At 45.6% G+C, this 13,350-nt stretch overlaps 1 protein-coding gene across 1 annotated transcript in view; it reads left to right on the plus strand.

Annotated features, from left to right (window-relative positions):
* The window catches only part of OBSCN (obscurin, cytoskeletal calmodulin and titin-interacting RhoGEF), a 332,859-nt gene that overhangs the window by 150,281 nt on the left and 169,228 nt on the right, over positions 1 to 13,350 (plus strand). Inside the window, exons 58-60 of the mRNA XM_083186473.1 lie at positions 2,061 to 2,321; positions 3,440 to 3,712; positions 7,088 to 7,354. Coding sequence (XP_083042599.1) covers positions 2,061 to 2,321; positions 3,440 to 3,712; positions 7,088 to 7,354 — 801 coding nt within the window. The remainder of the gene's footprint in view (positions 1 to 2,060; positions 2,322 to 3,439; positions 3,713 to 7,087; positions 7,355 to 13,350) is intronic.

Below are 13,350 nucleotides of genomic sequence, written 5' to 3' on the forward strand. Positions count from 1 at the left end.
CCTTCCTAATAACCCTATATAATAAATGGCCATATTCTATAAACAATAAGCAAAGGCCCTGATTCAGGACCACACGCTAAGCAACCATTCCCTGCTTATTGAGCGGCTTAATTCCACCCGGTCTGAACTTCCGCAATCGGATCACTAAGAGCGATTCTGAATGGGCCCCAAAATTTGTTGTGCGTTGGATTTAATCGGACAATTGCAACGGCAAGGTCTAAAATTTCCTCTGTTCAAAAGTATCCTCAGCTTATAGACAATGGTCCCGATTCGTATTTGGAACAAACCATGTTGCCTTGTAAGGGGACGCAAATCCAGTTATATGTTTTCTGTGCAGGGTAAATACTGGCTGCATTTGCATGTTGACAGCTTTACACTGCGATTTAGATTTCAGTTCACAGCGTGGTATTTTCTAGGTCAAACTTTTTTAAACCACAGTGTGCCAGAGATTTGTTTTTTTCGCGGCGCCCCTAGGTCAAAGGTTTCTTGTTAAGGATGATTTTTATTCTGGATAATTTATACTAAACATACATGGAAAACAGAAACACCTTTATTCTCTTTTATTAGCAGTGCAGGGAGGCAGGTAAGTTTATTAGCAGTGCGGGGAGGCAGGTAAGTTTATTAGCAGTGTGGGGAGGCAGGTAAGATTATTAGTAGTGCGGGGAGGCAGGTAAGTTTATTAGTAGTGCGGGGAGGCAGGTAAGTTTATTAGTAGTGCGGGGAGGCAGGTAAGTTTATTAGCAGTGCGGGGATGCAGGTAAGTTTATTAGCAGTGTGGGGAGGCAGGTAAGTTTATTAGTAGTGCGGGGAGGCAGGTAAGTTTATTAGCAGTGCGGGGATGCAGGTAAGTTTATTAGCAGTGTGGGGAGGCAGGTAAGTTTATTAGCAGTGTGGGGAGGCAGGTAAGTTTATTAGCAGTGCGGGGAGGCAGGTAAGTTTATTAGCAGTGCGGGGAGGCAGGTAAGTTTATTAGTAGTGTAGGGAGGCAGGTAAGTTTATTAGTAGTGCAGGGAGGCAGGTAAGTTTATTAGTAGTGTGGGGAGGCAGGTAAGTTTATTAGTAGTGTAGGGAGGCAGGTAAGTTTATTAGTAGTGCGGGGAGGCAGGTAAGTTTATTAGCAGTGTAGGGAGGCAGGTAAGTTTATTAGCAGTGCGGGGAGGCAGGTAAGTTTATTAGTAGTGCGGGGAGGCAGGTAAGTTTATTAGTAGTGTGGGGAGGCAGGTAAGTTTATTAGTAGTGTGGGGAGGCAGGTAAGTTTATTAGTAGTGTAGGGAGGCAGGTAAGTTTATTAGTAGTGCAGGGAGGCAGGTAAGTTTATTAGTAGTGCGGGAGGCAGGTAAGTTTATTAGTAGTGTGGGGAGGCAGATAAGTTTATTAGTAGTGTGGGGAGGCAGGTAAGTTTATTAGCAGTGTATGGAGGCAGGTAAGTTTATTAGTAGTGCAGAGAGGCAGGTAAGTTTATTAGCAGTGTAGGGAGGCAGGTAAGTTTATTAGTAGTGTGGGGAGGCAGGTAAGTTTATTAGTAGTGCGGGGAGGCAGGTAAGTTTATTAGCAGTGCAGGGAGGCAGGTAAGTTTATTAGCAGTGCAGGGAGGCAGGTAAGTTTATTAGCAGTGCAGGGAGGCAGGTAAGTTTATTAGCAGAGCGGGGAGGCAGGTAAGTTTATTAGCAGTGCACGGAGGCAGGTAAGTTTATTAGCAGTGCAGGGAGGCAGGTAAGTTTATTAGCAGTGCGGGGAGGCAGGTAAGTTTATTAGCAGTGCAGGGAGGCAGGTAAGTTTATTAGCAGTGCAGGGAGGCAGGTAAGTTTATTAGCAGTGCGGGGAGGCAGGTAAGTTTATTAGTAGTGTATGGAGGCAGGTAAGTTTATTAGCAGTGCAGGGAGGCAGGTAAGTTTATTAGCAGTGCAGGGAGGCAGGTAAGTTTATTAGCAGTGTATGGAGGCAGGTAAGTTTATTAGTAGTGTAGGGAGACAGGTAAGTTTATTAGCAGTGCGGGTAGGCAGGTAAATTTATCACTGAGGTGCTCGGTGTCTAACGCTTTTCTATCTATTGCATTGCAGTCCTCCACTTTGTGCACAATTTGCAGAACGTGGAAGCAGAAGAGGGCGGAAGCGCCTGTCTCCGCTGTGAGGTCTCCGCCAAAATGGCCTCTGTAGAGTGGAGGAAGGGAGCTGAGAAGCTGCAGCCCAACCACAAGTATGAAATGCAGCAAGATGGCGCAGTGCGCAAGCTGGTTATTCACGACCTGGAGCCGGAAGACACCGGAGAATATGTGTGTGTGGCACGAAGCAAGAAAACCTCAGCCACGCTCACGGTGACAGGTAATGTGGTGGTACCCATATGTATTAGGGAATTCTGAGCATGCACGTCCAACACCAAGCGCCATCAGACTATGGAACGGATCACTGAGGATTGGGGACTTAGTACTAAGTCAGAGGCACACACAGCGGGTGGGTCACATTATGTGCAGCCCAGTTACTGGTCCAGTGGCATTGGTTTATTGGCAGAAAGCAGGTACTGCTGTACTCACTGTTACATGCACACTGGTAATGGAGCGGAGTATGACTGCAATGCCATACAGATCACCAGCCAGCTTTATAGCCAGGGGCGTTACTTGCCCCTATGACACCCGGTACAGCAAGTCATGAAAAGGGGGCGTGGTTTTGCTGATAGTGTGTGACATCATGTAGGGGCATGGCCTCATGACCTGTCACTTTCAAGGTCTGGGAAGATGCGGACTGCCCCAGGGGAATGCGGCCCTCCAGGGAATGCTGTTGCTGCAGTGACATCTTCTACACAGTGACGGAAGCCAGATGCTGCATGTAATGTTACAGCGCAGCATCCGGCTCCTGACACTGAACAGGAGCTGCCACTTTGGTGACACCCTTTAATGGGTGACACACTGGTGCGGCATGCACCTCCCTTGTGACACCACTGTTTATATCATGTGCTAGCCAGGTCTCATAGGAGCTAAGCAGGAGACATTTGTGTCCCACCATGAGAAAAGCCAAGATGCCTTCTGCACGTGCTCAGTAGTAATTTTGGTGGCCATCTTGGGATAGGGCATGAAGCCTCCCTGGAGAACAGGAAAACAGTGCTCTGCCCTAGGGTGGCCAATTCCAGGATCGGGAGCAGCGGAATCCCAGGATTTGTCCTTAAAACAGCAGGGGTGTGAATCCTGGGACTGGAGTTTCCAATCCCGGGATTTCTGGATTAGACTGCACATGCGCAGTCTAATGCTGGGCAGCGTCTGAGAACGTGCTCAGACGCTGCCCAGCTGCTCCCGTCTCTGCACCACTGCTCTGCCACTCCCGGCCACACCACCCGCCCATGTGAGTAAATGTGGTTTATGGAGAATACTGTACATCTTATACAAGTTCCGTAGGTTTTAGCAGGATCGCTGATTACGGGAAGTTAAACGTATAATATTATCATTCAGAACCGGATGTCACCATTGTCGGCGGTCTCAGAGACCTGTCGGTGTTTGCCGGGGAGGACGTGGTGTTCAGGTGCGAGGTCTCCCATGTGGACGCCAAGGACGTGGAGTGGAAGCTGCAGGGGGTGACTCTGGAGAGTAACGAGGTGAATGAGATCTCGGTGGAGAAAGGGAACATCCACATCCTGAAGCTGAGCAGCGTGACGCTGGACGACTCCGGAGCGGTCACCTTCAGAGTCGGTCCCTACACGTCTACGGCCAACCTCACCGTCAAAGGTAAAAAACTTTCCTGATTATTTGACCAATAAAACTAAGAGAAAAAAATTACAGCAAATGAAGGACCTTATTCTGATTCATACGCTCCACTGCGCATTAGCAAGGGGGAGCGATGTACTGGGGTGGGGGGCAGCTGACATCCCCGGGTGTCAGCTTCCTGCCGTCTTCCCGCATCCATGCAAAGCTAAGACACCAGAGAATGTCTTCGTTTTGCGTGTACATTCCAAATCATTTGATTTTCAGTGACCATACAAATTTCGCAGCATTGCGCGTGGACCAGAATAAGGTCCAAAATGTAGACATTGACACCAGGGGTGACATTCTATGGGCTGAGAGAAAAGCGCATATATTTTTCGCACTCCACATCGCCGCACTTCGCACTTTCAGAAATCGCATTTTTTTGTCATAATTCGCATATTTAATGGGATGCGCATTAGAGGCTAAAAAGTGCGATTAGGTGCGATAATGGGCGAATTTTCGGCATGAAAATGTGCGATTTTTAGGCATGAAAATGTGCGAATTTTAACTTATGTGCGATTTTGGGTTTGTATTAAATAAAAAAAAAAAAATTGCATGGGGTCCCCCCTCCTGAGCATAACCAGCCCCGGGCTCATTGAGCCGGACCTGGTTCCAAAAATACGGGGGACAAAAAGTGTAGGGGTCCCCCGTATTTCTGAAACCAGCCCCGGACTCTTGGACCGGTCCTGCTTCCAAAAATACGAGGGACAAAAAATCTGGGGGTCCCCCGTATTTTGAAACCAGCACCGGGCTCCAACAGCCCCCAGTGTCATGCCACAGCCGGGGGACACTTTTTACACAAGGTCCCCCGGCCGCACCATGAGCACCGTGGCTGGTCAGCCTTGGACGGGGTACCTGGAGGAGTGGGGACCCCCCCAATAAAGGGGTCCCCCCCCAAGGCTTCATCCGTCCAGGGCTGAAGCCCGGGGCTGTCACCGGCGTCCCTGGCCATTGGACGCCGGCCTGATGGTGTCAAATCTGGATGCGATAAAAGTGCGAATTTCTACCGCACTTTCAGTACGCATGACTTATCGCAAAAAATATGCGATTTAGGGACCTTTTCGAATCACATTAAATATGCGATTTCACGGAAAAATGCGAATTAGCCGTTTTTTGGAGTAAAAATCGCCAAAAAACACAACTCTCATTCCATAGAATGTCACCCCAGGTGATGTTGGGTGCCAGCGTTTTATGGGGCAATTAATGGTGCCTGTAATCCCGTCATAATGTCCAGCACCTGAGATTTATCCCAAGCCATGATATCTCTTCCAGCCCAGCTCCCGGTGTTCACCAGAGGACTGGCCGATGTGGAGGTGGAGGAAGATGCCACCATTGTACTACAATGCGAGCTGTCGCAGCCCTCTGTGCCTGTGATGTGGAGGAAAGGTGCAGAGCAGATCTCACCCAGCGCCAAGCACAGTTTCCTGGATCAAGGTACTATACAGATCCTGCAGATCCATGATGCCAGGCCTGGAGATTCCGGTGTGTACACCTGCCACACCGGCAACCAGGAGACGAAGGCTAAAGTAACGGTTACAGGTATTTCTCCATCTGTACTGGTCGTGCGGATATACTGTAGATAATAACACATAGGCAAACGCGGGGGGGGGGGGGGGTTCTGGTTGCTCGGAAACCACCTTCCTCATTGCAAGTGCCTTAAATTATGTTATTAACAATAACACTGGTACAGTATAAAAATATAATATGATCAGTAGAGCTACCACCACATCATGCAGTGTAAGGGACAGAGCGGAGCTGCCACCACATCATGCAGTGTAAGGGACAGAGCGGAGCTGCCACCACATCATGCAGTGTAAGGGACAGAGCGGAGCTGCTGCACATGCCCAGTGTACCAGCTTCTTCTACCACATTTACTGTATGTGTGGATCTGAGCCCTCAAATATCGCACTGTACCAGAGAGCAGTTACCAAGAGGAAGAGACAGGAGCCTTACCAGGAAGTGGGAGATTGTGCGCTTAGAAAGTGCAGCACTGGTTCTGTTACGTCTGTGTACTTATTTATTATATGTTTAACCTTTTCCTGATCACTTATCTTATTTAAATGTTTAAAACAGCCTATACTATAGACCATCCGTAATGTTAAATATACAGTAAATACTGTATTCCTTACAGTATCCAGTGTATAAAGAGACCAAGACTCCTGTATTTACTCCAATGCACTGCAGAGTGGGAGATTTTGGATTACATTTGGAACCACCCACCACCACCCTCACCCCCCCCCCCCACCCCCTATAAATTATGCGTTGACACTGTAACTGTATCCGATATACATGGAGAACAGGGACAGCAGGGACAGCAGACTGGGTGTACACCGTGAGCAGGGACAGCAGACTGGGTGTACACCGTGAGCAGGGACAGCAGACCAGGCGTTTGCTGTGAGCAGTGACAGCAGACTGGGTGTACGCTGTGAGCAATGTAGGCATATTGTATCTTGGCATTTTGAGAAAAAGCCTCTGTGGGTGTTATTGTATCTTTAGAATAAAGGTGATTTAAAAAAAAATGGGTACTTGTTTAGTTTCACGGAGCCCGTTGATTTTATATAGTGTGGCGAGCGCAGTAATCTGCGTGAAACTAAACAAGTACCAAAAAATGTTTTAATTAAAAAATGGTCTACATTGAATGTTGAACGATGTTAATGTTCTTATTTTAAAGTTGCTCACAGCTGGATCTGCTACTAGCGCTAGGGCTGTTGTTGTGGACTAGACGTTGGATTTGAAAGAGTTAAAGAGCTAATAAATCTGTAATATTTTGTTTTATTTAACACCCCCTCCCCCATTACACTCACAGTGTCATTATTTATTCAGCCTGATTGGTGAATCGTTCTCTCCCAATCTTCCTTGGTACCCAGTAGGGACCGTGTGTATGTGTGTGTGGGGGGGGGGGGGGGGGGATGGGGGTGAAATTAGGGATGGCCATCCACCATCGATGATTAGAAATCATCGATGGTTTATGGCCGATGTTGAATAGTTTTGGCATCGATGGGGGAGAACCAGATGGTTTCCCACCATCGATGTAAAGCATAAACGAATAGTTTCGTTTTTGCTTTTTCCCTACAGTTTCGGGACACAGAGTAAAGCTCCGCCCCCGACACCCGCGAAGCCCCGCCCCCGCATTTTGATTGGCCCACAGGCCACTCAATCAGAGAAAATGGATGACCATCGATATGCAAAAACATCAATGGTCATCCATAGAATGGTTAAAGACTATCGATGGGCAGTTGCACTTTTGCCATCGATGGCAATCATCGATGGCAAAGGCAACAATGGCCATCCCTAGGTGAAATGTTCTACTTCTGGTTCTGCCTACGGTACGGACCCTCACTCTCTCCCTCTGTGCAGCTATCCCGGTGGTTTTCGAGCAGAAGCCTGACAATCAGAGCTGCGAGGAAGGATCTACGGTCACCGTACGAGCGCAGATCTCCAAGCCCGACGCCCAGGTTACGTGGAAGAAGGGCGCCGTGCAGATCAGCCCCAGCGACAAGTATGAGATCAGGCAGAAGGGGAAAACGGTGGACCTGACCATACACCAGGCCCAGCCGGAGGACTCGGGAGAGTACACCTGTGACAGCGGAGACCAGCGGGTTACTTCTGCTGTGCAGGTGACAGGTGAGAGACTGCAGGGACAGCCCAGTAGTGACAAACAGGCGGTTACTGTAAGGATAAATATGTAGCCCCTCGACCTGATGGCCCCTTAGGTACCCGTGAGAATGTATCTTAACACTACACACCAAACACACGGTGGCGAGTCAAGAAACACTGCTTTATTAGGAGTTTAACAGTAAGTTAAAAGGCAGGATACATGGGAGTGTACAAGTGTGTGTTACTTTGTTATTGGCTCGTTTAACAGTTGCTGGGCAGATTAAACAGGAGGCATACAAGATATTACACAAAGAAATGAGTAGCAAGGGGGGTTTCTATTATAAGGGAGGTTATGCATGAACATGCTGCATACCAATACCAAGGGGAAATAGAAACAGTATAGAGAGATAAGGCAGCTCAGGCTTACAACTTGTGACCTTGCAACGTAACCATGGAAAAGACAGTCTACGTGCCATTTATTATATGCTACATGGGTTCCAAATTTTAACCCTTCAATCCCCTCTTAGAATCATGAATTTAGATGATATGATTCTTTTTACTAAACTCCTTTTTTCTGTGCTTAGCAAGATATTGCTTGTAGCCTTCAGGGGGATTTGCGTGTGCAGGGGCAATGGATTCATACATAAGGGTGTTCTCAATACCTTTGGTAGCAAGTTTTCTACAACATGGTATAATGCAAAAAACAACAATACAAATAATAGTAAGAATAATCAATATATAGATGGCTAATTGAACAAGGGCCTGCTTCCAGTTTTCAAACCATCCAAACCATTGGCTCCATGGGTTATCGATGCCTGAATTCTTCTTCAATTCTATTGATAAATCCTCCAGTTTTTTAATAGCTAGAGTAACTTTACCATTGGGGCCTGTATTGTCAGGGATATATGTACAACATCCTTCAACTTTCCCTATATAAACACAAGCTCCTCCTTTCTCTGCTAATATCATATCTAGGGCCATACGATTTTGAAATGTCATTTGTGATGTGGCTTCTAATTGTTCTGCAATGCCTTTTAAAGCATCTTTTATATCATTTACAAATCTCTGCTGGTTGTAGTAAATGTAATTAATCCAAGCAACATTCTTGTTTGCAGTGATTATGGGTATGATGGATTCAAAGCCAGCCGCAACTTGATCTCTGGCCTTAAATTCATCTGGGACCCCTCTTGGGACCCCTATTGCATCAATATATCAGTATAAGTGTTAGATGAGTTATACCATAGGGTTAGTAGTTCACCATCTTGGATTATATCTACTTCAGTCTTATACATAGGGATATAGGGAGTAATGACGAACAAAATCATCAGGGTCCAGGCCAGAAAGTGGCTCAGGGCTTGTGGCATCAGAAGATGGATCCTCTTCTCCATGTTGGAGGTCAGGGTTGTCTACCCTCGTTAGTACCTCTTCCTCGATCTGTTCTCTATCAGGGACGTTACTCGGGGTTCTCTTTACTCTGGATGCGTGTATCCACACTGGACTCTCTTCTGTAAGGACAGCCGTCCTTGTTACCGCTACGATCTCTGTTTCTGGACCATAGGTGAAGTCTCCTGGGCTCTTATTTCTGGCGAGGACCTTCACAACGACCTTGTCTCCAACCTGGAAGGGGTGTGTTGGTTCCTGTGGATTAGAAGGATTTTTACAAACGACATCATGTTCAATTTCACTAAGTCTGGTGATGAGGGACCTAACATACTCTTCTCTAATCTGTTCTAGATCTCCTTCCTGTACTACTAGTGGTTTCTTAGCCCAGGGTGTGGGAAAAAGTCTTCCTATTAGTATTTCAAAAGGTGAATAACCCAGAGTCTGTTGGGGGGTCATTCTAATTTCTGCTAGGACTATGGGGAGGGTTTGTTTCCATTTATTAAATGTTCCTCCTGTTGCTTTCCTAAGTTTGTCCTTTAAAGTCCTATTCATCCTTTCCACAATTCCTTAACTTTGGGGATGATAAGGAATGTGAAATTTCCAATCTATTTGCAGTGCTTTTACTAAGGCTTGTGTGACTTTGGCTGTGAATGCAGCTCCTTTGTCACTGTCTATCTGCAGCGGGCATCCCCATCTAGGGATGATTTCTTGTGTTAGTATGCGTGCAACTGTTTTTTTTTTTTATCTTCTGCTTTTTGTTGGGAATGCCTCTGGCCATCGTGAAAACATATCCACTATAACCAAAGCATACTCCTGTTTTGTACCTTTGTTAGGTATGTGTGTAAAATCAATTTGCAAATGTGTGAAAGGAGTAGTTGGGTACTCCAGGTGTTGATGCTTTGCTTTCATTGGGTTATTAGGGTTGTTGCGCAGACAGGTAATACATCTGCTAATGTACTTATCTACCAATGTTTTAGCATCTGTGATATAAAAGTCTTTGCTCAAAAGTATAGCTGTGGTGATTTTGCTATAATGTCCTACCCCATGGTAGTGAGCAATGAACAATGGGGCGCTTGATTGTGGTATGCATGGTCTCCCCTCTTTGCAGATCAATCCTGTTATAGGATTTTTCTGCAATATTGGAAATAACCAGTCATCCAAGTCTTTTTGTGATGCTGAGCTTTGTAGTTCAGTGATCAGGTTTATCTTTCTACATTTGGCAAGCTCTTGTGAGCGCTATGAGTTCTGCAGCTTGTGCTGATTGATATGGAATGGGTCTCGCTTCTAAAATGTCATTTGGGAGGCGTACCACTGCGTAGCCTGCCTGATATGTCGAGTCATTGGGTCTACTACAAGAACCATCCACAAATACATGGTAAGAACCTGGTATTGGTACAGGGGAAATGTCAAGTCTAGGGGAGGTCTCTGACTCTATTGATGCAGAACAGTCATGATCGTCAGGAATGTCATCCTGGGGGCCCTAAAAGTGCATTTAGAATGGGTGCGGGGCCTGAGGATGCGTTTGCATACTTAATGGTGAGTGAGGGGCTTCCTAACAGCAGTACCTCATCTCCACTAAGACGCTGGGCTGACATGTTGTGTGTGTAGCCCTTAAAGTAATGCTACAACATTATGTGTGGTATGGAGAACAGTGGGTGAGCCTAGGGTGAGTGTGGTTGCCATCTCAGCTACCATTGCACAGGCCGCCAGTGCCTGAAGACAGGCAGGCATACCTTGGAACGACACCGGCATCACTTTGGAAAAGAATGCCACGGGGCGCAGCTTACCTCCATGTTCTTGTGTCAGCACACCCGCCATGGTTTTACATTTTGTCCCTTGCATATAAATGAAATGGTTGTACATAGTTTGGGAGGGTCAATGCCGGACTTTTCATCAATCATACATTTAAGGCTTTCATATGCATTTAACATTTCTTGTGACCATTGTATCTGTTTAGGTTTGTCATTGAGTGTGGCTTGTCTCAAAATGTTATCATAGTAGGAACAGTCAGAAATCCACTGTCTGTAATAATAGTGTTTGGGCGGACCAGACCCAGTACAGACTGTATGCGTTGTGGGCTGACTTTCCTTTCCCCTTTTGTCAGGACAAAACCTAAATAATCAACATTCTTTTTGCACCATTGCATTGCTTTTTGACACTTTGTGCCCACATTCACAGAGCCAGTTTAACAGTGATATACCATCCTCTCGGCATGCCTCCTTTGTTGAACTACAGATAAGCAGATCATCTGCATACTGTAGCAGGACTGAACCATAGGGGGGGTGCCAGGGGGTTAATGTGGCTTGGAGCACGATGCTGTACACAACAGGGGAGTCAATATACTCCTGTGGCAGTCTGCATCATGTTAACTGCTGGCCTCAAAAGAAAATGCAAATAACAGTTGTGTCTGGGTGTCCACAGGTATGCTAAAAAATATATTTTTTCAAATCAGTTACTGAGAAGTAGGCGGCATCTACAGGGATGGCTGAGATGAGTGAGTTTACATCAGGTACAATGGGTGCAATGGGAACAATTAATTGGTTTATTGCTCTGAGGTCCTGTTGACCATATCTGAGGATTTACAGTGTCTAATTCTGTGTTTGGGTCAGAACTGTCAGTCATGAGCAAGTGTGGTGATGAAACATCAATTCCTTTTCCTGCTTCTGATGGATTGATTGTGATTTCCAACACAGAGAGAAGATATCTGCCTTGCAAATTGATTGGGCAGTCAGGTATTACAGTAAATTCATGTTTTCCTATGTCATGGCCCTTTAAGGTCTGTCCCTGCCAGTCAATCTGAAATCTGGGGTTGTCTCTAGGTCTGGGTTGGCTGGGCTGCATGGGGTTACTGACCTGTCGGGGTTTGTTTGAAGGGAACGGACAGTCTCTAGCCCAATGGCTATCCCTTTCACAGTTATAGCAGCTTGTCTGCCTGTTGGGTGGGGGTCCCGCAGGAGCCCTCTGAGGTAGTCTGTCTCTAGGAGAACGGAATGGTTTATTCTGTCTCCTATGATTGTTTTGATTTTGGAAGCGTGTGAACGGGGTATATGATGGTGTGACAGTGTTTCTTTTAACTTCAAAACAACCTGCTGCTTCCTTTTCATACAAATGTTTTTCAAAATCCTTCACTGTATCAGAGGTCCAAGTTGAAAAACTCTGCTTCACAGCGAGGATATATATATCGGCAGCAGATTATTAATGAAAGTAGAAACAAGTAAATTATCATTATGCAGAAGCGGCAGACCTGCTTCCTCAGTCCAGCACTTCTTGAATCTCTTCCAGAAATTTGTCACTGTTTCTGACACTTTCTGCTTATAATTACAGCTATGGGGAGAGATGAGCGTGCTTTAAACACTTCATTCATATGTGCAGCAAGTTGATCCCACATAGCATCTATGCCTTCTTGGGTAAAGCTGCGTCCTTTGCATGCTTTCTTTAAATATGTTATGCATCCTATTGGTGTTATCATTGGTTTGGGATGATTTTTAATTATCCTATCCACCCCGCTAAATTGTCTACTCAAGGGTTAATGAAATAGTAATTTGTGGGGGAGACACGGGCAACATATTCTTTACATGTCTCTCCTGGTAAAAGCGGGGAATATTCTGTTTCTTTACTCTAATATAATCCCATAATATAACAGTATGTCAGTCAATATAGTCACAATAATATCTGTCACAAGTCAAGTCGCAATTGTACTTAAAATCACTTTAAACAAAATTACATTCAGTAGCCAAATCACTTTGCAAATCTACTTAGGATCACTTTTAAACAGCAATAACACTCAGTTCACTGAGTATTCAGTGACCACCCGTTCACTGAGTATTCTTAATACAAAATATACCGTAAGTTGTATATAAGACAGATAGAACACTTCAGCGTACGTGCACTTACCACCCGTCTACTGAGTGTTTTAAACAAATACACAGTTGCAACATTAACAGACAAACATGTACATACATATATTTAGGCGATCAGATCGAGGAGGCTTTCTCTGTGAACCCCTGGTTCAATTGCGGTATACCGGATACCTGTTTCGTAATCTCAAGTCCCGGACTTGAATTACCTTTACGTGGACCCCTGGTCCTTGTATCCCTGATACATTTTATGACGTCATAAATTTCCTTACATATAATTACGTAATATTAAGTCCCGGACTTAAATATTACCTTGTCACGTGTTCCCGGAACACGGAGTGAGTTCAGATCCAGTAGATGGTCGCAATCCCTTAGCGGAAAAGACAGACAAGTAATTCTCTATCTTACCGATCAGGGGACGATCGTCTGGACCCCGGACTGGCCCCCAAATTGTAAGGATAAATGTGTAGCCCCTCGACTTGATGGCCCCTTAGGTACCCGTGAGAATGTATCTTAACACTACACACCAAACACACGGTGGCGAGTCAAGAAACACTCTGCTTTATTAGGAGTTTAACAGTAAGTTAAAAGGCAGGATACATGGGAGTGTACAAGTGTGTGTTACTTTGTTATTGGCTCGTTTAACAGTTGCTGGGCAGATTAAACAGGAGGCATAAAAGATATTACACAAAGAAATGAGTAGCAAGGGGGGTTTCTATTATAAGGGAGGTTATGCATGAACATGCTGCATACCAATACCAAGGGGAAATAGAAACAGTATAG

Source organism: Crinia signifera, chromosome 5 (genome assembly GCF_055691185.1).
Source record: "Crinia signifera chromosome 5, ASM5569118v1, whole genome shotgun sequence".
In the NCBI taxonomy this organism is placed as follows: domain Eukaryota; kingdom Metazoa; phylum Chordata; class Amphibia; order Anura; family Myobatrachidae; genus Crinia; species Crinia signifera.